Source organism: Hippoglossus hippoglossus, chromosome 10 (assembly GCF_009819705.1).
Source record: "Hippoglossus hippoglossus isolate fHipHip1 chromosome 10, fHipHip1.pri, whole genome shotgun sequence".
Classification (NCBI taxonomy): domain Eukaryota; kingdom Metazoa; phylum Chordata; class Actinopteri; order Pleuronectiformes; family Pleuronectidae; genus Hippoglossus; species Hippoglossus hippoglossus.
Genome location: NC_047160.1, coordinates 6813577 through 6840132, shown reverse-complemented (window position 1 = coordinate 6840132; position 26556 = coordinate 6813577). Strand labels below are relative to the sequence as shown.

General features: G+C 41.3%; 1 protein-coding gene across 4 annotated transcripts in view; it reads right to left on the bottom strand.

The window, feature by feature from the left end:
• Positions 1 to 26556, bottom strand: part of aff2 (AF4/FMR2 family, member 2) — a 150429-nt gene that overhangs the window by 7759 nt on the left and 116114 nt on the right. The window contains exons 11-21 of one of the 4 annotated variants that reach the window (XM_034598016.1): positions 19998 to 20118; positions 18890 to 18995; positions 18640 to 18790; positions 18018 to 18233; positions 17021 to 17228; positions 13412 to 14482; positions 13195 to 13310; positions 7608 to 7851; positions 6213 to 6370; positions 3285 to 3348; positions 2183 to 2319 (exon numbers count right to left, since the gene is read on the bottom strand). In XM_034598016.1, the coding sequence (XP_034453907.1) occupies positions 2183 to 2319; positions 3285 to 3348; positions 6213 to 6370; positions 7608 to 7851; positions 13195 to 13310; positions 13412 to 14482; positions 17021 to 17228; positions 18018 to 18233; positions 18640 to 18790; positions 18890 to 18995; positions 19998 to 20118 (2592 nt within the window). The remainder of the gene's footprint in view (positions 1 to 2182; positions 2320 to 3284; positions 3349 to 6212; positions 6371 to 7607; positions 7852 to 13194; positions 13311 to 13411; positions 14483 to 17020; positions 17229 to 18017; positions 18234 to 18639; positions 18791 to 18889; positions 18996 to 19997; positions 20119 to 26556) is intronic. The other 3 variants (XM_034598018.1, XM_034598017.1, XM_034598019.1) reach the window with 3 other exon arrangements.

Sequence of the window (26556 nt, the reverse complement as noted above, 5' to 3'; positions counted from 1 at the left end):
TTCTTTCTGTATTTTATGGGATCAGTACAAACAGCAAAAGTAACCACGAGGGTGGGACTATTTGATCTGTCAACAGCTCATCTGGCATTCTATTGGTTGGGGAATTTTGACAAACATGATGCACACAAAATTCAGAGGGCAGAGGAGAAACCCAAGACCTGACGTTTCATGTGTGCACAGAAGCAGCGAGGAGAAGAGCTGAAGTGCAGGAAATCTGTCTAAGCAACAACAGAAATCTGAGTGAAAGCACATCGAAGCACAAGCAGAGGCTATTTGAGTGCAAGCACAGGATTTTGAGGGAAAGCTTTACACAATCGGAGCGTGAAATCAATAAGTCCTGGTCTCCAACTGAAAGACCATGTTCTTGAATAAAGAGAGAGAAAAAAACATAATCATATAACTTTAGTATAGTTAAAATAGGCAACAACAGTGTCATTGCCATTTGTTTATGAGCTAAATTGCTCAATAAAAATCCCTTTGAAATAAATATAAAGTCAGTGGAGGAGAGTTGTGGCCTTCTGTTCTCAATGACCTGTTAAGGCCTCTCCAACTGCTTATCAAGGTGGTGAATCAGTCACACTGCAATCCAACAGTGACAAGTGATGCAGCAGAGAGGAGTTACACCTTTATCCTTTATCGATGTCTGCAGGAAAAGTCTTGTCTTATCCCCACAGGGAGGTCAGAGGTCAGAGTCACATATCAGCAGGCCTGCGGATGGGAACAATTCAGGGTCTTGCTCAAGGACACTTCAGCAGGATGGATGAGAGCAGGTAAGCGGAGCTTGAACCATAGTCCTTCAGTTAAAAGAGTCTCTCCCACAACACCTCCCTGCTGTCACCCTGTCTGCATTCAGAGGTGGCAGTCATTTGTTATTCTGAGTATTTGCTCTCATTAAGTTGCACTTCACACAGTGGCAGCTCCTATAGCAGCAGAGTTAAACTGCGCTCATCGGCAACACTGCAGGTCTGTGAGGCTTTCGACAATAAAGACACAAATATAATGTTATATGTTAATCCAATCGTTTCTGAATATGTCTGCTTCCTGTTAATTAGGGTTTAGTTTTAATTCAAAAAGTCTTCAACAGTTTGTTATTTACCCTGAGCCCAGATGTGACCTCACATAACAGCAGAATAAAAGCCGAATATGATTAAAGCTAAAACTACAACAGGTCAGTAAGGTTGATGGTAACTGAGGTGTAATTTTTTCTCTTTAACAAATAAATTCCAAAACACATTCACTAAACAATATCATTGGGTTGCAACTATAAGAGAAAAGAGATTTGTTTATTTGGGTCTTTAGGAAAAAATATAATAATCGAGTATATAACAGTGGTTTTTTTCATTAACTAAATTCAAATGATCAATTTAAAGTACTTTCAATATACATCTAATCATGCTCTTCACTTTTGTTGACTGAAATGCTTTACAACTATTTATATGTAAAGAAAAAATGTAGACACATTTTCAAAGAGGGTGCTGCAAAACCCATATTAGGCATTACTTAAATCATGGGTACATGATGGGCGAAAAAAAGGTTTTTATTCTTCTGTTTCCTGAGGTGTATTTGAGTGAGTATATGCCTTCCAGTGTGGGCAGAAGATAGGTATTTTATTTTGGTTATTTATTAATCATTATCAAAATAAAATAAGGCTATCATTATTATAATGTTCTGTGATGTTTTGGAGTATTTCTGTTGTGTTTTAGAAGATATTTCAAGATTTGACATTTCCTTAAAAAAGAAAATGAAAGAAATTTGACCAGTTTATGTTCTATTCCTCATCCTGTAATGACAGAGAGTCAAGTTCAGTTCATGTCTAAACACATGGTAACGTTATCATCAATGACTGCATGCCATGCCTTCCTACTGTGCAGTTCAATAAGAAGTGGTTATAGCTGCTGTGGAACATTTTGTACAGCATTCAGATACGGGTGTGCAGTATTGTTCAAAGTAGTTAGATAAACATCATGGACATCTTAAAGCAGATGAAAAACCTACTGGAATTAGTTAAAAGTAAAGTAAACCCAGTGAATTTCCATTTTTCCTATAATTTGAACCAAATTGCACGGCTCAAATCATATCAGCTATACAACTCCAAATGTGGAAAATTATTAGGAAATAAAGTGTTCGCTATCTCATTCCATTTCATTTAACTATGATACTTTTCCTGTCTGTCCATCCGTACCTGATGAGCTCCACAGTTTCTGAGTACATGGTATAAGGTGATTTAGCCTCCAGTGGATCTCGCTCCATAGCATTTCCACACTCTATGAAGGAGAGGGCACCGTCCGCGTAGTTCACTGCTTTACCAAATTTGTCCATCTACAAATGGTGAAGGCGAAAAAGAAAGAGGGGAGGGACAGATACAGAGAGGACGTTGAAAGAGAGAGGGAGCGAAGATGTGAATTAGACAGAATGAGGGATATCTCATGCAGACGCACAGGCTTCTCTTTGAATAATCTGCTGCTAAAATGCAAATCCCCAGACAAATCTGAGGAAACAATGCGTAAACATAAGATAAATAACAAGCTAAATAAATCTCATTTCATTGTTCAGGGGGGATCAGATAATTCTTTTGATATTGTATAATCTTGCAGACATAATCAGTCCTTGAAAGCAGCGCTCCCTTAGAGACAAATGGTGCAATAAATAACACAAATTCCACCGTACAGTCCCTGATATGAAATAGATTTTCATTCTACGGACACTCACTGTGCACACACACACACACACACACACACACACACACACACACACACACACACACACACACACACACACACACACACACACAAGCACACACTACGTGTAAATGATTACACACATAATTACTGTTTAAACTTTAGACTGTGGAAGTTAACATTGTGTTTTTCTAAATCATTTGCTATCTCTGTGTATCTACCCATCTGTCTCCATTTCTCCTGTATGTGTTCGAGCAACGAGGTGTTTGTGTGTGTGTGTTCACATGTACTTATATCTCTGTGAGGACGATTTAGACCTTACAGACTGTAAGTCATCAGTTTTTTAAGGCTTGTTTCAGGGTGAAGACTTGCTTTTAAGGTTAGGGTTAGAATTAGGTTTAGGTAAGGGTAAGGATTAGGCATTTAGTTGTGATGGTTAAGGTTAGGGTAGGGGGCTGGCAAATGCATTATGCCAATGAGTGTCCTCACTGAGATAGAAATACAATAATGTGTCTGTCCGTCTGTCTGTCTCTCTGTGTGTGTGTGTGTGTGTGTGTGTGTGTGTGTGTGTGTGTGTGTGTGTGTGTGTGTTACAGAAAGTCTTACCAGAGCATCAGCTTTGTGCTTCAGCCTCTTTGCCTCCTGCATGTGGTAGTCTGCACTGTGGACCCTGGAAACAGCACAGAGGGGGAAAAAAGAACATCACATATTTGCACCAACACATTGTTTAACAAACCCCCTGCATGTTATTGATTTACATAATCACTGACTACAAGGAGCTGGGGGTGCGTTATATACGGCAGCCTATTTAGGTACACACACCTCGGGCTTGGTGTAACCTTAGTACAACAGCAAAACACGTTGTTTCATAAATACTGGAGAAACCCTAAAGGACAAATAATCATGAGATGCATCATCTTTCCAGGTTTCAACACAACCGGACCAGTGGTGAGGTACAGCTATTTCCACCATCCACAGGAAACTAATAGGCCACTGTTTGCCTCTTAGTGTATATTTTTAAAACGCCAATATCCAGTGTGAACAGGGAATCAGATTATCTGTATCCAAATAAGACGAGTGGTGTTAAGGCGGATAAAGAGACACGATAAGAATGGATTAGTGGTCCTGTGTGTAAACCCCCCCACCCAAGTTGTGCTGGGTCCAAAACATCTACAGGGTTTCTGTGGGGTCTTAAAAAGTCTAATAATGAATTTAAGACCTTAAAAATATATTGAAATATTACATACTGGGTCTCAAATAAGTTTAGGTACGTCTTAATTTTGTTCACGTATATTTAATGCCACTAGCAACATTCTTTAAGATTTACTCTTTTAACTGATAACCTACTTTATCTCACTAGGCTTGGCTGTACTAAATGCATGCATGTAAAAATAATGCCAGCGCATATTTTACAGAGCACAGAACAACATCCGTGAATGCAAAACCATACTGGTGAGAGAACTTTTCTACTCTGCAAGCGCACAGAGCAGCGAGCGGAGAGACACACTTGCAAATCAGCATGTGTGCTCTGCGTGCACTGTTCCTTCTTGGCGGCAGAATCGTTGAGAATGTTTCGGGGAAATGTTGGAACTGGATAAAAAAGAGCTACATTGAGCCAGGTACTTCTATAATGCCCTTGACAACATGTATCAGGTTTTTAGTGTCGACAGCAGTGGTATTTATGACCCACAAAGTTTACAATTGCTCCAGAAAAATGAAGAGGAAGGGGGTCAGAAAATCAGAGAGACGCTTGGGACTGGAGTGTTCAAAGTGACCAATTGAAGGAGCCTCAAAATTCAATTTGATAAGAGAGCAACTGTTGGTTGGTGTTGAGCAGTCGCGAGCGAGTATACAAGGACAGCGTATATGCCTGCTCACCTTTCTGACCCCGGATACTGTTCTGTGCACTGTATCAAAAGCCCGGGCTTGGTTTTTACATGAAAAAAACGCCTCTCTGCCTGTAGTTTGTGAGATAATGTGGTGTTTGGAGGGTAACGGCCCGGGTCACACTGGCTGCTATTCAAGAGAGTCGAGGTCTCGCCTGCAGTGTGTGCGGTTAACAGCAGAATAGACTGAAAATATCTTAAACCACAGTATTAATGTTTCATCTGCCGAATATGTCAAAAACATGAATATTTGCAAAACTTCCTGTACCCGTTTCAAAGTAAAAGCGCTCTTGCGTTTCTGGCGACTGAATCCATTCATTTGTTTTAAAAAGGTTTTCTCTACTTAGCTATTCACCCCATCTTCAATTGAAAATGGGAAATGTGAGTAATTCTGGGACTACATAGGTCTTAAATGTTACTCATTATGGTCTAAAAATCCTTAACTTTAAATTGTTAAAACCCGAACACACTCTCTATTAGCTTGAAACATGACATTACATTCATTAGGTAGAAGCTTCTTTCCAAAGAGACTCTCATTCAAACTGGAGCTACAGCTAAAAACCCTCTTTAAAAAAACTACAACTAAAAGCATGTTCAGAGTGTTGGGGGTTGTAAAGGTCAGCTCCCTCCACTGGCCTGCACCAGAGCCTTGAGCTGGATCGAGCCTCAGGACAGGAGCGGTGCGGAAGAAGCTGCAGAGGCTGAACAGCAGAGTGCAGAGGTCTGGTGGCAGACAAGTGTGACTTGTACAGTTCAGGGGTAAATGACATGTATTGTTATTCTTTTTGACTGCGGCTGCTCAATAACTGGTGGACCATCATGCAGCTGCTGTTCGGGTTGGTTGAGGTTGACTGGATCTTGGATTGGGTCATGGCTGAGATAATTAGCAGCCACTCTATGATTCCAGTGGTGTTGCCACTTTTAGATCTGTTGAGCTTTTCACTCACTTCCCCACATGCATGAAACTTTAAGTGTTGACACTGAAGATTGACATTGTATGCCATAAAAAAAATCTCCCTTTATGCCATAAAGCAATACTTCTGTCAACTTCAACCTGGTGGGCCTCAATGTAAATTACAACGTAGAAACTGAGGTAACAGTAAAGAAAATTCTGGGAAATCCCTGTTCTGTCCCCCTGGAATGTATTAAAACGGTCCAGACGAGAGAGAAGATATAAATAATATGTATCTTTTGATTAGAAAAACAAGACACATTCTATTAATACACAGCAGAGTAAAAAAGACACACCTCCACATGAAGAGGAAACACTTGATGTGTTTTAACAAAGGAAATGAGGCAATTACACATGAATGAAAATAATTACGTAGCTGCAAGGTATTGAATAACAGTGATGATTAGGGGGAAAAAAAACCTTGCTGATAAATAATTTTGTCATTTTGACGGCATAGTGAGATCTATCTATCTGTGTGGATATCTGGAGAACCCTTCATCTTATCAACAACTGGTGGCCGGTGCTTCGTAGCCATGGCTGCTGAGAATCATCAACGTAAGTGACGTTGTTGATTTTGACAACAGTTCTCAATTACTGCAGGTCACTTTTACAGTTTCAGAAAGAAACCTGCAACCAGCAATAATAAACATTTGCATACATGTATGGGTGTGTGTGGTAAACAGTATGTATACATACACGTCACTGAACGACAGCCTTGGCCTGCGAGGCTCTGCAGCTTCCGTCAGTGGTTCAGACCACACCTCCGAGTCTGACTGTCCGTTGGCATGGCAACCATCTCCACAGGGCTTCTCGCTCGGGGGATCCATTTCCTGTTGTAGGCACGGCATTGGAATCTGTGGTTATTATAGTATTAATTAGTATTACAGTGTGTGGCTCTCATCAAGCAGCCACTTTAACGCTCACTCTCAGTGGTGGATTAACTTGGATGCTGAATTACAGCAGTCAGTGTTTTGAGGAGGGGTTGGAAAAGGGAGCTGTGCTGAAACCGGCTTTAAAACTCTTCAGAAACAAACGCACCAATCACACATGTGTTGTCCTTTAGGCCTGATGTCATTTGTGACATCTGTAGGTAATACACTTCACTTGCATTTCACTGGATATATCTGAATGTCAAAACCAATGTTAACACTTATTATCCCCTGGAGGGAGTAAAACTTTCAAGGTAAACCTTTAATAATTATCTAAATACATTAATGTTGTTTTCATCCATACCTGCTTCTACATTCATAATTTACTGGGTGCTGTTCTGAATTGAAGGTGCTGATGTCGGTATCTGTCCTGCTGCTTTTCACGCATCACCAACGTTCAGATATTTGACTGACTTTGACTTTAACTGCAGGTGTGAGGAAACATGATGGTGGAGATGTGTGTCGAGCTTTAGATTCTTACATTGTAACAGTGCATCATTAACTCAGGAGTTATTTCTGGAACAGTGTCGAACAGGCCAGCGACTCGAGAAGATAACACCGCCAAGCCTTCTATCGCTCGACATTATTTTATATACTCTCAGGTATAAACCATAGACTGTATATATAAAGATGGATGACATGACGGCGTCCCAATGTGAAGCCAAAATGTTTCCGTTGCTCCCTGGTGGCTGTCTGCAGTATAGGTCATAATTACTGCCTCCTCCATGTTAGTGAATGGGACATGGATCTATCTAAAAATTCAAAGTACACGTCAAATAATTTTCTGTCAAAGATGGTTTCTGTCATTTCAAGTAGTTCTTATCACACTGACGTTTGTTCATGCTGGTATTAATTAGTTTTTTGATGCTTTAAAAACATGGTGAAACGTCATAATTGACAGCTGAGAATGACTCGCTCGTAAAGGCAAGACTTCCAAATGTGCAAGATGGCAGCGTTCATGTCCGGCATATTTTGGCTTCATGTCTGGATAGTGTGGGGAAGTGAAGACGTGTTGCTCAGCCTTACATACAGTCTACGTTATGAAGCTCCAGGGATAATAATCTCCCTGGTTGACATGCGAGTTAACCAGCAGTGACCAACATATTTGAATGTGCGTGAACATGTGTGCAAACAAAATGCTGAGGTTCAAAGGGAGACTCACGCTGCCATTTCTCGTATGTGACGACACCTTGCCTTCACCTCTCCGGTGCCTGTGAGATGAGGAGGAGGAGGAGGAGGTGGATGTGGTGGAGCAGGGCAGAATCCCTGAGGCGCCGACCTCCTGGCTGAGAGAGGAAATGCTGTCGCAGGTTCGTTTACGTGGGGGGTCGTCAGAGAGGGGCGACAGGAGGGGAGGAAGCAGCTTCTCGTTGCGCCGCCGAGACTGTTTCCTGTTCAGAGAAATTCTAAACACACAAAGGCACACACATGACAACACAGTTGTTATATCTTCATTTACTATAATGACAGTGAATACAATATTTTTCTTTTATTATATATATAATTATCTAGATAACTTGTGCTTATTGCTGAATTTGATTTGCTTGCATGTTTCACAGCTCAATGGTATTGCAGGTAGAGGAGGTAAAGCAGTGCTGCATTTCCCAATAATGGTTGATTTTCAGGTCATAAGTTAATGCACAACATGGAGGTTCTTATGTGTTCATAAAGACTGTGGCTTTTGGAAACTTCATCAAATTAATCCTGACAACAAGAGGAAATTAGATATATAACAAATGATAACCAACAAATTATGACAGTGTCAGAGGACTGAAGTGACTCCACCTCCCGAGAGGAAGTTTTACCTAAAAAAACTCCTTCCCAGCACAGACAGATGAATGTTTCACTAATATTATATAAAACACTCTTTTAGTATCCCATTCATATTGTTATTACTTCAGTCGTTTGCGGTGCGACTGCATTCCCTTCAACTAAAAGAAATGTGTGTGCTTCAGGGATTCTGGTGGAATCAGATTTGAAATTCTCTCTGTCTCCAACAATTACTGCAGCAACCTCAACAGCTCAAGTGGTTTTCAAATGTTTTGCAAAAATAGACTAAACCTATATGACCTCTACTTTCTATGTCACTGGATCTGTGGGAGACTTTTAATAATGAAAAACAAAACCATCGCATATCCTTTGCCAAGGCCAATAATTGATGTGCAGAAATGGCCAAACAGACCAATGTTTGTTTAATGTAATTCCTGTAAAGATTTCTTTTTGGGGTCCAGATGTCTGGACACAAGATCTTCTAAAATATTTTCTCCCTGCTTCCCCAGATCAAGTGTCAGGGTCTTGAAATCTGGTTGTTTGTCTGTTGGCTTAAACTCCGGTCCCATCTTGACACCAATCTGCCAGTTTCAACCTCCAAACTGTCTCTTTATCCTACAATCCAACTCTCACTCCACCAAATCCCCTTCAACTGTTGTTGCATCTTTTTCTTGAACTTAGATCGATATACTATATCACGATTCTTCATTTAAGTGTCTAGAATCGACTGGACCTATGTTAGATATTTAGTTGACTTGTGTACTTACATTACTTACATTTCAAAACCCTGAGAAATCCCCAGTTGTATTCAAGGTAACGTCTTTCATCTTTCAGTTGTGTCATATCTGCTTTAACTTCCTTTAGCGTCCATGAGGAAGGAAAAACACACTGTAGCTATTTGAGTTTAAATCTGGTGACTCCTAATGGATCATGGTTATTCATCACCGTTTGCTGCGCATTCTGTCACTGTAGCTCTCCTACTAAAGACCATATTTCTTATTCATATAATTATTACTACTACTTTCAGAAATTTTTATAAATGACTGATGATGGGGAATCTCTCTTTAAATGTTTCTTCCACAATTTTTGTATGTATTTTTTGTCTTAAAGTACTAATTGCTCTTTAGACAAAGACGACCTGCCATCACAATGTTTCATCAACATTGATGAGGATACAAAAGTGCTTTCTAGCAACACAGATGATCGGCATGTAAACCCTGCTTCTATACACTGGGATAACGTTGCCTAACCATTGTAATTTCATCTGCAGCTGCTCGTTGATGCATTCCTTCCCAAACTGTTGAGATTCTGCCTTCCCTGCTTGAGCATCCACCATTATTCCCTCGGCTGCCTTATTGTGGCTCGTGACTCATATTGTTTGCAACACAACAGATAATATTTTTATATTTTTTCTCTGCCTGGGAAACTCTGGGGGTTTGATGCAGTGAGAAAAGTTGCTGAGCTTGCAGAACAACGCCCCAGGCCCCGACATTAGTGATAATATACAAAACCAGGGAGACAAAGACTAATTAGTTGTGTGCATGTGTGTGTGTGTGAGTGTTTGTGTGTGTGCGGGAGTTTGTGCGTATCCGTGTGTGGATTTGTGTCTGAACGCAGCATAATTGATGTGTGCTGGTGTGGTTGTGTGTAGTGGTTGTGTGTATGACTATGCAAATTTTTTGTGCATTTGTGTGTGTCTATCCTTAAGCAGATGTCAGTGTGTGTGTGTGTGTGTGTGTGTGTGTGTGTGTGTGTGTGTGTGTGTGTGTGTGTGTGTGTGTGTGTGTGTGTGTGTGTGTGTGTGTGTACTCGTACAGATATCTTTGTGAGGACCATTGTGAGTATAGACTTTACGGAGTGAAGACATTTTTGCTTAACTAGACCTGCTGTTAGGTTTAGTGTTTGGATGGTTAAGGTTAGGGTAAGTAGCTAGGAAATGATGCATTATGCCAATGAGTGTCCTCACTAAGATAGAAGGACATGGTTGTGTGTGTGTGTGTGTGTGTGTGTGTGTGTGTGTGTGTGTGTGTGTGTGTGTGTGTGGGGGGGGGGGGGGGGGGGGGGTCTGCAGGACAGCATGTGAGAGCTCTTCTAGTTCTTGTAAAGGGATAATAAGTTCAGAAATTTACGGCACCACAGCACGAAATGACCACAGTATATCTGCCAAATCTTCCTCAGTAATACATTTACAACGACTCAACTGTTACTCTGCCAGGTGGGAAGATTTCTGGCTTCCATCCATTATCTATACCACTTATCCTTTAAGGAGCATGAGGCGGCTGGAGCTAATCCCAGCTGACACTGGGCGACAGGCGGGGTACACCGTGAAGAGGTCACCACATATAGAGACAAACAAGCATTAATGCTCACATTTACGCCTACGGGCAATTTAGAATCGCCAATTTACCTGCATGTCTTTGAGCTGTGGGAGGAAACTGGAGTTCCTCGAAAAAACCCACTGAGAGAACCCACTCCACACAGAATGGCCCTGGGGCTCGCACGCAGAACTCCTTCAAACCACTGTACCACTGTAGATATCAGGCTCTTAAAGTCCAAATTAAATTAAACTGCATTCTTTTTTTCTGCTACAGCGCACTTATCCACTCTGTAAATCAGATATCCTGTTTACATCTTTGAGAAAAAAACATTTATTTAAATTCTTTATTCATATTATATGTTTATTCTATTTTTTTGGTCTCATGGTGGCGTCTGTTGTCTTGGCATTTATCTGTAGGGAAAAACGACTATTTCTCCGTCTAACTACATAGAAAACATCTTTACAGAGAGCCAGTCAAAGTTTTGCATTAAGCAGTAACGTCAGCGGTCTATCACAGACAGAGCAGACGGTCACACTGCTACACAACGTAAGAGCCAGCCTGAAGAACCCTCATTAGCCTCACTATCTAACAAACATGACCATGCTTCTTGTCCTGCACCTGAGCTTGTTGAACAAGCCGCCAAACAAACAGTCCCTGGGGAAAAGGGCACGGCTAACAACAACCCTGTCACTGACGAGTCAGTTAGAGGGAAATGTTCAGGGAATCCTGAACCACAATCCTGAGAGTCGGATTCTCCGTTTTTTTGCACCTTATTGTTCTTGTAGTAATTTAAAAAATAATTAACACTTATACAAAATACTATCATGACTAAATGTTTCAAGCCACCATTTTGTCCCTGTTAAAACCTGACTCGGATAAAAACTCAATCTTTAATGTATGTATCTTATTATCTGTTGTCAAAATATAGCCAAACATATGGAAGCAGCTTGATGTTACCTGTCGGAAGGCGCAGGTTAGAAATGACAGAATGAGTCGGAGCAGAATGAGCTCATCATCCCATTTACAGCTTCCATAAAAAAGCCTGCTGGGTGATAAACAGACACTCTGGTGGCAGACTGAGACGTCTGCCACACAATGTCAAGAGTTCAACTCCAGGTCACCCCCCCCACCCGCCTCCCCCCGCTGTATTTTCTATCACAACACAGAGATGCTATAAAAAAGAAAATGTTTCCTGTGCGGCGGTGACGTCGAAGCTTATTTATAGCAACAGCCAGCTTAGACTGTTTTTAATAATTCACACGCAAAGCAAAAAATCACACTGTGTCATCCTGGTGTCACAGTGCGAATTGGACTCACCTCTTTAATGACTTCATCGGCACATTAAAAACGTCAAAGCCTCCTAAAAATACTCTGTCTCCAGTAAACTTGATTAACTCGAGGAGTGTCTGTGCCAGTCACACGAGGCTGTGGTATTCAGTGAGGTGAATAATGGAGAAGGAGACTGACGATACAATGTTATGATAAACCTCCTGTGTGTGATGCAGTAACTCCACTGATGGAGATGCTCATTTTGGTGCTTTGAGACCGAAATAAGAAGTGTATTGATACTAGTGTTGTTGTTTTTATGTTTTTATTGTGCTTTACATTTTGCTAATTTGCTGACTCCTGTGTGTAGTCATATTATTTTCGGCATGTCATTTTTGTATTGTCTAATTATGTGAAATTGTAACAATATTTCGGTAGAGGTATAATCCTACTAGGTTTTCTGCCTCCCCCTGCACTGTATAACCTGTTTTAATGTATTATTTATAACTGTGCTAAATACAAATTGAGAATAAACGAGAAATGAGATTAACATTGTACAGTGAAAAAAATCATTTGGCTTTTACGGCTTGTCAACACTACTGCAGATATGTTTTTAAGTGGATATTTTTACCTGCATTTAAGAAAAACTCTCTGTCCACGTGAACTTCGTTTCATAAAATATCTTCGTCCAGACAAAATTACAAACGCTCAAACAAGAATGCTGCTCCAGTAGGTGGCACTGAAGTCTACATCAATGATCCATCAAATACCAGAGAAGATACACTGTGGTCCAAGTAATATTGGTGGTAGACGCCTGTGAATAACGTGTTAACGTGGTGTCGTAAGTTTAGCTGCACACTTAGACCTAGCATTGCTATCAAATGTAAAGAATCAGATATATGACCACAGTTGTTGTTTCTGTCACATGCTCATTACACAAAGCAACAGTGGACATGCATGAAGTAAACTGTGATGTCATCATAACGCTTGGTTTAACATATACACACGGATACACAGAAACCAGAGTTTTTGAAAATCTGTACTTTGGAAACTTAATAAATCTCAGTTTTAGTGACTTAAGACGCTGTTTGTGTTTGGATGAGAGGCTCAAATGCAGCGCCTTGGAAAGATATGCATGGTATAATACAGTTCTAGAAAAAATATTATGATCTTGTCTTGTATAACAGGATAAGGCTGAGCTCCATTCTGGACAGTGTGTGGATTAATATTGATACAGTATCTGCCTCCATTCTTAGATCTTCTACTGTAAGGCTCAAGAGTCTGCGCTGTTGACTCTGAGGGACGTTTTTCTACAACCTCATGACTTTGCTCTACAGTACTGTGTCCTCTTGTGTTCCCTCCTGCTTAGTCCCTCGGGAAGCTGTTAATACTTACTCTGTAGAGCTGTTCTTGTGGTTGTGTATTGGAGAGATGCAGGGTGGGAGGAGCTGACAGTCTTTGTCCAGTCGCAGCTTCTTGTTGCCGTTGACTGATGACTCAGTGTGGTCAGCCTGGGACCATAGACAAACAGAGAACACGCGTTAGAGATGGAGAGAAAAGTTTTTGCAAGTAACAAGGTGGAAAAACATACAACAAAAATCTCTACACACACCTTGTGTTTCCTTTTGTTCTTGCTGGCGTGTTTCTCTGTGGGGACCATCGTGCTCCCAGCTGCTTGTCTCCTGTGTTTACCTTTGTTCTCTCCTCTCTCTGTCCTCCCAGCCAGCCGGGGATTACTCTGCTCTTGCACAGGGGGGTTGTCCAGGACCCCCAGACCCAGGCATGCCTTCTCTCTGTCCCTCGCAGTCGTCCTTTCCCTCTCCCCAAGCCCTAATCTTTCTCTGTCCTCTCTATCCGTCTGCCTCTCTCTCTCTGTTAATCTGTCTCTGTCACCTTGCCTCTCTCTGTCCTGCACCAATCGCTCACTTTCGTCCTCCTGTCTCTCCCCTTTAGTTACCCTCTGTCTTTCTCTCAGCCCTGGCCACTCTCTGTCTTCCTGCTTCTGTCTCTCTCTCTCTGCTACACCTGTCCTCTCCCCCTGCCTGTCCCTGTCCCTCCCCTCACTCCCGTCCCTTTCTGTGAGTCCCACCCGGGATTTTTCCCCCAAGCCCTGGCCGCCGGGCACCCTGCTGAGCAAACTTAGCTCGATTTTCACCCATAAACTCTGGATCTCCTGGTACTCCCTAAGGGGGGAAAGTGGCACCTCGTGCCCCGTGTTGGAAGGTGGTGACATGGACTCCAGGTCCTTACACTGTCCTCCTAACCCTCCAGGATCAGGAACAGAAGGACCAAAGGAACCACTTATGTTGCTAATGCTTAGGGAGTTACAGCTATTACTGCTGCCATTGTTTCCACTGCTGATGCTACTATTACTACTGCTGCTACCATTAGTGGTCACATTGCTACTGTCTTTGACTCGCAGCCCTTTCCCTCCAAATGTCCCCAGACTCCCCAAACTGGCAGCAGGGCCAAGGCATGGGAGGAGAGGCGTGTGCATGTGCGTGCTGGACAGAGTCTGCGTGTTAATGGCAGGGCGTGTTGTCTGCGGCAGAGCGGGGATCTTCATGGCTTCCTCCGACTCTGAATGGCATTCCGAGGAGGAGGAGGAGGAATCTGTTTCGATAAATTCCCGGGACTTGGGTGTGATTTTGGTGCTCGGCCCTCGGTGTTTCCTCTTATCCTGCTTTACAGGCGAAAAATGGTAAAAAGAATGGGTCAGAATTATTTATATGAACCAACATGTAAGGAAAATGTGACACAAATAAAATACACATACGCTGTGTTCTCTCCACACCCTTCACTTTGCTTGCTAAACTATCACCACAAGTATTTTAAAAAATCTTCTTTTTTAAATACAGAAAAAGCTGTTTGCAGGAAGTATCTAGTAATCTGTGAAGTGAACTGAAACACGTTTGTCTAATTTTGAATGTCAGAGTCAGACAGATGAGTACGGACAGACTCATGTTTGAGTTTCTTATTTTAAATTCTTTAAACTTTCTAAGACATAGTAAATCTTTACTTTGGTGTATAAAGTATGATACTTGTAAGTCTTTAGAGCCCATGTTCACAGTGTAGCTCAGCTCTAAGGCACTGACATAATGTACGACTGTACTTGAGGCCTTGGACACAGAGATAGTACTTCTCAAAAGGATCAGCTGATTACTGATTTATTGACAGTTAGAGTAATACAAGACTTCTGTTGTGTGTTAGAAACGTCATCACACCCACATCACAGACCTTTTTCTCCGTTCAGAACAACGATGACATTTAAATTCTCACATATAGCCTATCTGGAAAATTAAACTAATTTCCGGATTTCAGTGCATCACTAAAAGCAGCTTATAACCAGTCATTTTCTTGGTAGATACAGCAGCAACTCTTGCACCATCTTGCTGTTTTCAATAAAAATTGTCAAATGTCCCTGAATTCTTGATATTAGATGTGAAATGATCAAAGAGCTGCAGTGCTGTGTCTGTACAACCATCGTGAGGAGACAACTACAGAGGCAGAAGCAGCAAATGCTCCCAGTCTCCGGCGAAAACCTGCTCGCTTGGCAGCAACAAGGCGACGGTTTTTCTCAAGCTTTTGGAATCGATCCAGTGCATGTTGCCATCTGCAAAAATCCATTCCCAATAAATGCCACGTTGTGCTTTGTTGAAAAAGAGAAAAGAAAGGAAAAAATGGTCCTGTGTATAATTCTTATTTACACTCCTGGCAGAAGCATTTCCTTTCTTGAGCAAAAGTCTTCAGCCCCTTTTTTTGTGGGAAGCTGTGCTGACACTAACATTAGCTGTCCTGCCAGCTGGTCTGCACAGCTACAGAAAGACTGGCAGCGAATCAAATGTGGTGACTGCACTCAAAGCACAGGTTGCAGATGTAAGCACTCATCTTGATTTCCAGGTAATTTAGGGAAGGTTACAGTTTCTTTAGCAAAAGAGGAGAATTTTCAGCTGGTTCTCACTCAGGTTGCACATTATGTGTAAACCCTGATACAGGACAATAGATGTAAAATGGCAGCCCGTGACCTCAGAATCTCTACTTCAAATTCAGTGTATGATGGTTGAGTCTTCATTTTCTGCCGTCTAACCACCTTTTTGTCTTTTATTTACTTTTTCCAAAGCAGATTATGTGAATGTCGTCCTGGACTGTAAATAAAGATGAATGACACGCCTCCACTTTCTCCTACTTTCCAGAAACAAAGCGAAAAATATCCGGCATATGAACGCCAGCATCTTGTGCATTTGGAGCCAGAGTTTCCACAGCAGCGATTAAGGAATGGAGCTGTGGTAGTGAGGTCCCACTAATACAAACATTGTAGTCCATCTAAATATACAGGTTGTGGTTGCCACGGTGATAAAAACTCACCCCTCACTGCTGTTGAAGAGGTGGCAGATGTCAGGATCAGACATGTTTTGTAAGTCGTGTCTTGGATTATGACAGATGAGCTGCAGTTTGCTAGTTTATAGTGTCACAGAGTCATCGTTTCCATATAACAGACAGCTGTTATTGTCCCTAATGTGTAGGAATACATATATATTGCTTTTACTTAACACCCTCAGAAATCGTTGTTTCTGCAGAACTGCAGTTGTTCAAATCGTCTTCGTAACAATGCAGCCTGGTGATGGGTTTAATCTTTAGCGACAGTGGGAAGAAGTTTCGAATCCACTGCCAAACATATTTCACCTTATGTTGTCATTTTTATTTGGTAGAATCTTTATATCATCTTTTTTGTCCTGTCCTTTTCTATAAATGTCTTACTTACATAAAGTCATTTGAGTGTATAAGTGACTTTCCGTCTCTCTTTATTCCTTTTCTTTCCTTCTTTCCTTCTTTCTTTCTCCTTCAAACTACCCAATCTTCATAAAACCACTGAGCGTTAACTCGTCGGTTAAAACGATGGACGATGATTCAGTTCCATCTCTCTGTCCCTTCTTTTCTCCCTCTCACGCTCTCTCCATAGTTCGATAAAACCAGCCAGTGTTGAGCCATAATAATCATGTAATAATACCGTTTTTATGCTGAGGAGTTTTATGACTTCATGGCAGATCATCCAGAGACTGTAAGATGAAGTAATCATTACAGAATACATGGACAATGTGTTACAAACTTGTGTAGGACTTGCTCTTGAACTGACTTCCAGTGCTTGAGTCATGCACTTCAATTGTTTGGAATTTCTCCCTTCTCAAAGGCATGTCACCCCCCCCCCCCCCCATAAACTAACCTGGTTTACACTGACGGCAGGTATTGGCACAGGTGTTTGCTGTGGCACTGCTGGTGGAGTCACTGTGTTGTTGTTGGAGTTGGCACCACCGCGAGGCTCTTTCCTGGGGGCAGTTTTCCCACTGGGGGGTTTGCCGCGCGGCCTTGGGGGGTTCTGATGCTCCAGGGAGGGGGACGGCAACAGGTCCTTCTCTCTCGCTGCAGGGCTGCTGAGGGAGGAAGCACAGCAAGAGGAGCCGTCACAAATCATGTTAGATTCACCCTTGAGCAAGGCACTGCTTTGTTGAGCAAAGTTTTACATTGACAAACGGTAGAAGATTGCTTTGGTCAGCTCCAGGGGGCGAATATGTTTAAAAATGAAAAAAATATACAAGACAGCATGAAATAATTGAAAACAGCATGTATTCAGCTGAACTGGGAAGATGCGGAGAGCTTAAAAATGAGGGGAAAGAGAGAAAAAGAGAGTGATTGAGGGAGAAGAGAGTAAAAGAAAAGGGGGAAGTTTGTTCTTTTTCCTCATTAGCCTAATGTCAAGCTGAGCAGCCAGTTTGGCAGGGCTTCTAGTCAGAGTGAACATTTTCCACAACAGATGTGTTCAGTGGCGAGCTGCCAGCATGCTCGAAGATGCACTGGAGCCTCTGTTAGCTCTCAACACTAAGTGACAACTCTGGGTACTAAGGTGTTAAGAGAAACTGCTTTACCACTAACAAATAACACGTCAGTTACAAAGGACCAAGCTAGAACTGAGCTGTTAGACTTCTGTTCTGTTCTCTTCAAAGTATGTGACTGACTCTGACACAATTTGCACCTACATCGTCTTAATTGTTCTTAATTAATTAACAAGAATAAGAGCATTTCCTTTATATAAAAAGCAACCAATTATTGCTGTATGCAAAAGATCACCACTAATTTTGCATTAGAAATGAGTATTAAACAATATGTAGTTTTAGGATGCAGCTTTATTTCCTAAAGAAAACATTGTTTCCTTTCTGGTGTACCTGTGCTGGTTTGCTCTGCTCCATGTCTGGTTCTGATTATCCTCTGCACTGTTTGACCTCTCTGTCCGTCTGGGCTGTTTTTTTCCTGTGGTGTTCCTCCTCGGGGTCGTGACCTCTGGTCCAGACAGCAGGGCCGGTGACAGCCTCATCTTGGACCTCTGGCCCTCTCCTGAGGCCTTCTGGCTGAGCTTGGCCTTGGCCTTCTCTCTGCCCGGGCTGCAAAAAGCAAGACATGATTTCTCTTTCATGTCTTTTATGGATGGAGACCAGTCTTTGCAGGCTGTTGCCTACATTTTGTTCCACCACCTGTCATTGTCTAACTCAAGTAGTGTCATTCACTAACTCCACCAAGGAGGCATGCTCTGCATTATTTTGTTTGTTTATTTGTTTGTTAACAGGATTATGCAAAAAAACTATTTCCATGAAATTTTGTGGAGGAAAGGGGCGTGACCCAAGGAAGAACGTGTTCAATTTTGGAGCGGATCTGGATCAGGGTGTGAATTTATTTCAGAATTCTCATTGTTGTTCAGAGAATAATTCAATTCATTCAATTGTTGTGACTTGGCTGAGGTATTTGCTACTTTACTTGAATAGTTGTTTTGGCAAATTTTCAATCAAATACCAGAAGGCTCCTCTTGTATCCTTGTGCTCCACTGTTGGTGCAGCTGGAACTGGGGTGCTGCTGGATCCACAGGGCTTGGCCTTTGCAGCTGTACCCACTGCTGGTGCTTCTCTCCCTGGAGAGAGAGTCTCTGGACCCTGGTTGATGGAGCCTAAGCAGCAGAACATTAGTTCATTAGTTCAGATAAACTTTAAAAAATCTATTCTGTCGATCTCGTCTATGACTCAAGACACCTTCCATATCTACCAACCTGTGCCATGATGTTCCGGCTGAGGGGGAACCAGAGGTTTGGTTTGAGCTTGGACCTTGTTCAACCAGCTGTCCAGCTGCCACTTGTTGGTGGACGGGGGCTCGGGCTAGAAGGAAAAAGAAACTCTACAGATTACTGAATATTTTACAAGTAAATAAATGAATACACTCTGTGACATATTTGAATCTGGAGTGCAATGTCCTCATAGATTTTACTGTGTGATAACTCAAGGGAACATGCAGTTGCAAGTGGATGCAACCAGGAGGAATCAATTAATTTATTAATACCATATATGCCATCATGCTTAGTTTTTGCACACATAGAAATATGTTTTGAAATCAGCTCTGTTTATTGCTTCTGGTTTTGTTGATTGTTTTCATGTTATGTAAAGTTTTCTTTTTCTTTCACTACATTTCTCTTTTTTCCAGTGTGTATGAAACCAGGCAGCATAGATCCATTAAAAATAATGTGATAAACAAGGTTAGGAATCAGTTTCATCAGTTGCATTACCTAGAGCATTCAGTGGACAGGCAGTCACACTCAAAGTGAAAAGAATAGTGTTAATCATGGCGGATAAACAAGCCAATGAAATCTCTTTAAGAAGTGTAACCTAAATTATACACATTATCAATATTTTATTTTTATTAATGGACTGCTGAATTTGATCTCTGCTCTAAAATCAATAAAGCTTTTGACTCACAGAATAAACAAGACTTTGCATGGTTCCAGTAATGATTTGTTGTCTCCAAAGTAGAGATATAAATATGCATGTGGCATAATCCATAAATCAAGGTTCATAATGAATATATACTAATTTCCCTCCTATGTTGTGATTGGGGACTTCTTATTCCCTCTTATAGGTTAAATGAACTTCAGCCACAGGGTCTACTAAATGATGAAACTGCTGCCTAAACAGAAATCTTTATATAATACTTTCCATTTATTTCTTCCACAAAAATTAAAATTGACTTGTTTTCTTACAAGAAAGAATGATCTTAAAATCTGTGTTGCTTATGTTATCCCTTCTGTGCATTTCATCGCCTGTGTGTGCACAGATACAGTTACAGAGAATACACATTAACACACCTATTCACACTTGTCATCCTACCTCTGGCGTGTGTGTGCGTGAGGCCCGGTTGTATTCGCTGTCACTGGAGCTGCTCTCGGATTCGTCTGTGTCCGACTCCGAGCTGCTCTCTGATTCACTGCTGCTGTTTCCTGATGCACCACTTTTGTATAGAAAGAAAAAAAAGGAAAAGTGGGAAGGAGGAATATAAGAATGAAGGGAATAAAGAAAAAGCAAACCAACATCTCAAAATGGAACAAAACTAAACCAGCTTCATTAGATGTCGGGGAACACTGTCACTGTCACTATTTTTGAGGTTACAACAAGTAAGTACATTTTCATATGTCCAGACAGGGACACCCACACTCTCAATTGCTTTTTGGTAATTCAAATAATCCACACTGCAGCACTGCCTGACAAAACTGAAAAGAAAAGGAATGAACTATGCATATATCAGTACACACAATCAGTCCATATGATGTTTTTTCTTTATCCTCAGAATCCCTATAATTCAAGACAGGATGTAGTTGATCTAATTTAATCTCAGAATATACAATAAATAAACAAATAAATGATCAGCAGATTGTTCGTTCCTAATAACCACTCAAAGGGAGGTCATCCTTCTAATTCACACACTCATACACTGACGGTAGATCAGTGCCATCCTGCTGAAGGACATTTTGACGTGTGGCCTGGAGGAGACGAAGAAGCACCAACCTTCTGATTAGTGGAAGTCACATATCGTTTTTGCATTTTCAATATTAAGTACCTGAGTATTGCCTATGGACTGTGAGAGTTAACTGCAGTCTACTGTTGTTGGATCAACCTTCCATTCTCCATCACTAAAAATAACAATAGACCAGATACCTCTTGTCCTTTAATCTGAGCTTTCTACAACCGAATGGACTCAGCCACAATCATTTCTTTCAGAAGAACTGTGGATGAGAATTGGTCTTTCTTTGACTGTATTTGGACAACCACAATGCAAAGACATCTCAGAATGAATCTACTGTATATCCATACAACACGACAACTGCTTCATCTATTAACGTACCTCAGCTCTGAAAGCCTGGAGGATCGATCTTAAAACAATCAACCTTCACATAAAACTGACGTGTGTGGTAGTGAGCATGTTCTATTCACGACTCTTAGTTGAAGCCCTGTCATCTTCACTGACCCACCTTGCCAGTTGGTCTTAATCCGTGTCAGGGTTATTTAAAGTGTGGCTTTCTCTTTTGCTCCCCACTTGTAGTTCTGGTTTCAGGACTGTGGATTCCCTGTCAGTCTAGTTTGACTGAGTTGACCCGTCAGTCAGCTCAAACATGTGTTTGCCACTTTCATAAAATGGCAAGTAGGGTGTTAAGAACAACACTATTGTTTTGTATATAGTCTATGTTTGCTGCAGATTCATTTTACTACAAAACAGTACTGTATAGTGAGTACAGTCTGGTAAAAGCTTTCTGTATTACAATCATTTACAACTGTGCCTGTTGAGCTGGTTTTGGTTTATGTTCTGAACACTGGCCTGAAATAGAAGCTTCCCTGGGCAATGTCCCTCTTCAGCATATAGTAATAAATTTACTGATATTCAAAATAATTTACTTACTGCCCCTTTAGAAGCTCACTGCACTGTTTTGCAACTACTAATCTATTGGTTAGTTCCAGCTTCTTCCTTTAAAACGACTTTCCAACATCGTTTTTTTTTGTGTGTATGTTGTCTCTAAGTTCCTGAAAAGTTATTTTCGTGGTGAAATTTGGATTTTCATTACGTCTTTCCTCATCCTATGTACAGTAGATGGCACAACCTGCCAGCAGCTCCAAAAATACCCTTCACACTTTCGTCCATTGGAAAAAACATAATACATCAAACTAAACATTTTCACTACAAATTTCTAGACAAACATTATTAGAATATTTTGATGGAATGAGGAGAGAACATTGTATCCAACATTATCAAATAAACATCAAAATAATGAATAATTTACACAAACTACAGCCCATATCATCAAGTCCTTGATTATAATTAAAGAAACACCCTACAGTTGTAAATATATAGAAAAACCAGCTATAGCGACCTTGTTCCTGATTCAGTGAAAATTAGAAAGCAACTGACAGAATTTAATAAACTGCTTTTAATGAACGCATGAACACAGCACTATGAACCAGTTCAATCATCTCATGCTCTCTGGTGCTTTGGTTGGCCTTCGGTCGGTGATCATCCATCCTTCCACAGCACTTTGAAATGGCCTCCTAGAGGCAACACAATCGCTCGTCCTTAGGAACTCAGAAATACACACAAACACGCTCGCACACAAAGACATTGCAATTATGTGTAGGTCTCTGTTTGTGTTACTGTGTCTGGTGAGCGTGTGTGAGAGTGAGAGAGAGCGTGCACGTAATTTCAGTTCAAGGCTGCCATCACAGCAGACACCAATCTGTGTGAGCAGTCAAGCAGCAAATCCATCAACTGTTCCTCGGGCAACACACACACAGGCAAACGCACACACATTTGCACGCACAAACTCACACACATGCAAACATACACACACACACACACACACACACACACACACACACACACACACACACACACACACACACACACACACACACACGGTGACAGATACTGTATGAATGCAGTCTCTGGCCTGTTTCTCTTATTCATCATTACTCATCTCTTCTCTTTGTCTCTCCTTTGATTTCAATTAAATGTCCACCTCACTTTGCTCCATTAGCATCACAGTTGAAACAGTATTGGCAAAGTGATGAGTCAAACCTCCTGTTTACATGGTGTGTGTTTGTGTTTCACTTTTGTGTAGGCCGCCCTCCATTAAATCACTGCTGTGTGTTTGGAAACATATTAACACAGCTTCAGGAACTCTTAAGAACTAAAAATAAAAAAATGCTGGCTGGGAAATCAACACCACAACACAAAAAGCAATGCCAGAGATTTGATTCCCATAAAGTGACTTATCAATCATGACATTCAGCTTTCCCTCCAGGCAGGAAACATTGCATATATATGTTCCACGTCATTTCTAAATAACCACAGCAGTGGCGTGTCGTCAGGGCAACCGAGTCAAGCAGTGCTCTACTGATAAAAAAAAAGAAAAAGACATCAACTATGGACGATACCGAAGTGGAAGGGGTATCTCCTCTTACTTCATATCTCAGAAAATCGCTGTGTCCCATAAAGGATCAGATGTTACCTGTTTGCAAAGATTTTGCACCTTGAGGATCAAGCCTGGGATCTCTGGTGATGGACTACAGCTACAAACAAGTGCTTGTCAAGCTGCTGTTGACTCTACTTCTACTGCTCTGAGATCAGTTATCTTGCACAAATTATTACATATATGTGCAGATGCATGTGGAATTACTTGAGGAAGTGCTAAGGGCTAGCAGGAGCAGAATTATCGTCTTTATCATGCAATACGAGACAAAGTATTGTTGTAGAAGTGGGTATGCGAAGGTAAGGTTGCAGGCTGGAACTTGCTTATGTGTAAAAGTCACTGTACAACACTGTCAGGGATGCTGAGACATCATTAATAACCTTTATTCTGCCCAGGGGAACTTATTGATCAGGATATGTGCATGCAAACAAAAAAATTGCAGTATATCGCAGGAAGCAAAGCAAATAAACAACATCTTTCCAAACCTTCAGTCTTCTCGCCAGCCTCCTTAAAGAGCTTGCCTACAACATCAGCCTCCAAGTCATCCTCAAGAGGGAACTTTCCTATGACTCTGGTCTCTGGTCCTGAGGGGACCCCCCCCCCCCACCCAATGCCTTCGCCCTCTTGCTCTACCTCCTGAGATGTTCCAGTCTCCCAGCTGCCGGTCCTGCCTCCTGAGGTTAGGAACCAGCACTGGATCTTGGGTTCTGACTCTGCCATCGTGGGCCACCTGCTCAACCTATGCTGATGCAAGCCCCCTGTTCTGCCCCCTGTGGGGAACCTCCAGCACAGCCTTAGAAGAGACACCATCTTAAACTCCATCTTGAGTTTATTGCTTACTTTGTGTGACATTACTTACTGGGCGGGTAGTGTGGAGTGGGGGTTTATCAGAGGCTTTTTGCCAACGACTGCTGCTGAAAATGAGATGGAGACTGGTGAGGAGGAACCAGGACAGTAAAGCTGTGGGCCGTACAGTAAAACATTAAGATGTAAAGATGGGATGGAGTCTGAAGAATGCTGGTTAAGAATCACTGAAATGTGATGTTTCTCGGATCAGGATTGTCAAACATTGTTTCAGTCTTTCACAGTGAACAGTCCGTTCATACATGGATTACTGGAGGACTGCAGACAGACTCTGTGACAGCAGAGACATGTTGGACTTCTGTCTACATCAGTTTTTTTTGTCCCCCTTTGCCATTAAAGAATCTTTTGATGTGTGGGTAGAAAGGAGTCCTGTGAATCAGCAGCAGCTCTCTGATGTAGAGAAGGCTCATTACTATTCCTGACTCAACAGACTCTGACACAATTACAATAAATAATAGTTTATATTCTAAGAAACTGACAATTTTGGAATGGACAGTTGTCTTATGAAGTTGGTGAAAAAACAGCTGTCATTAAGTGCATTTCTGTCCTTTATTTTAATGCGCATTTCTAATGTGTAAATTTAAACAGTGTAGAAATGCCAGACATTTTTAATAAAGTAAGTGAAAAAATACTTTAAAATGCCAAAGTTTCGAACTGCATCACAACCCCCCCCAAAGCTTATTATCACCCTCAAGTATTCAAGATAATATTTCAGAGGAAAATGTCTTCAAAGGTAGTGACCGTCCTGGGTTCATATCTTTCAGACAAAGAAATTAACTAATAACAGAGAAATACAAATGATCTGGGATTCTCCTCGACTAAATCCAGATTGATTGGGGGTGGGGGGGGGGGGGGGGGGGGGGGGGGGGGGGGGGGGGGGGGGGTTGCAGCCAGTGTAGCCAGTTAATCACAGACACGGTCCAACTGCTTCTTGATGTAGGTTGTTCCTTTTATCCAGAGCACCCTCTTGTTTGACGTGTGCCTGCTTTTTAACACTGATCACTTCCCCGGGTGGCCTAGCCCACATTGTCGATGAGACATTGGCAAGAAATCAAAGTGAGAGCAAACATCAGCTGCGTGTGTCTGCTCTGTAGAAGTGTGTTGTTCTCACTCGTCTTTACTGCTCCAAACACTGGATAAGATCTGGGTTTTCTGGGTGTGCTGGACTTTGCCATAAATGACCCCTGAGCCCAGCACCCGAGGCAATGCAAAGGAAAATGAATGAATCCTGCTGCTTTAATATTTTTATACGCTGTTTTATTATTGGATGTTTACAACATAAAATGTTTCTTTTCCTCCACGAGAGAACATCTCCAATGGGTTGTACATAATAGACAAAATCGTTCAAAGGGACATTTAATAAATTTGATGTTAGCCTTTTTATGGCGTCTCATATCATCCCTTCATTTGCCAAAAGATAAAATTGACTGGAAGCATAAGACGAGTCTACATTCCCCACACTGATATGTTTGTGCTTTTTGTTTGAACAGTGGCGTAGTTAAAGGAAAGCCTGAGTGTCTTTTCTTCTCAATGGGATTTTCAGTTGAGTGCTCTCTAGCCTATTTTATTCTGGCATCATAAACAGTGTGAGCTGGAGGAACAAGATGAAAGGAGATGAATATGTGTATGAAAGCATTACATCTGGCTCGCTTTCCTCTTTTTTCTTTCTTAACCCTCAGGAATCAGCCATCAGCCGTCGGAAATAATTTCATACCGAAGTCAGGGCCAAATTAAAATGCAACGCTAGATGGTGCAGAGTGACAGAGTAGATTTTGACAAAATAAAAATGATATGCTACTTTGTAAAAGTTAAAACAAACAAACTTCACATCTTGACATGGCTTGTTATTTAGAATATTGTTTAATAGAGGTCATTTTCCTGTATGTTAATGGTTAGTTTGTCTATTTTCCATTTATATCCACAGAAACAAGCTTCATATATTTTAACATATAATTTTGAAGGCATATACTTAAACTATCAGTTCTCATTATCAATCATATGTTCTTGTTATCCTTTCTTGCAATAATATCTTATGTTTCCTCATTTAAAATCTTCTTTCAGCCCCATGTTACAAGGCAGAACATAAAAATAAAAGAAACAATATACACAGTATATATTAAAGACCATCCCCTCTTCACTGTTTCATACAGGTGTCTACCTGTTCTTTCTATATCTTACACATCAAAACAAATATTTAGCTTATTTAGTACACAGAGCCTCCACTCTATTTATTCTATGTATGCCTGTGTCAGTGTTGCATAAGTAACACAGATAAGACTTACGAAATAGCCTTTGTCAGATCTTCAGGCTCCAGCAGAGGCTTTGGTGTCTGTGTGTTTATTTGTGTGATAAAATCACAAGCACAACAGGGGAAATGAAAGCCTTACAACCCCGACAAAATGATCTGTTGGTTTGATGTGTCCAGTGGGCCTCACAAGATCCACACAACACCCACATACTCACAGGCTGCAGCTAAGCTACAGCGGCTATCATTCCGTCTACAGCGACTTTACAAAGCCGCCATTATTCATGGTTGGAACCTTTGACGAGGTCAAGTGGAGAACGGG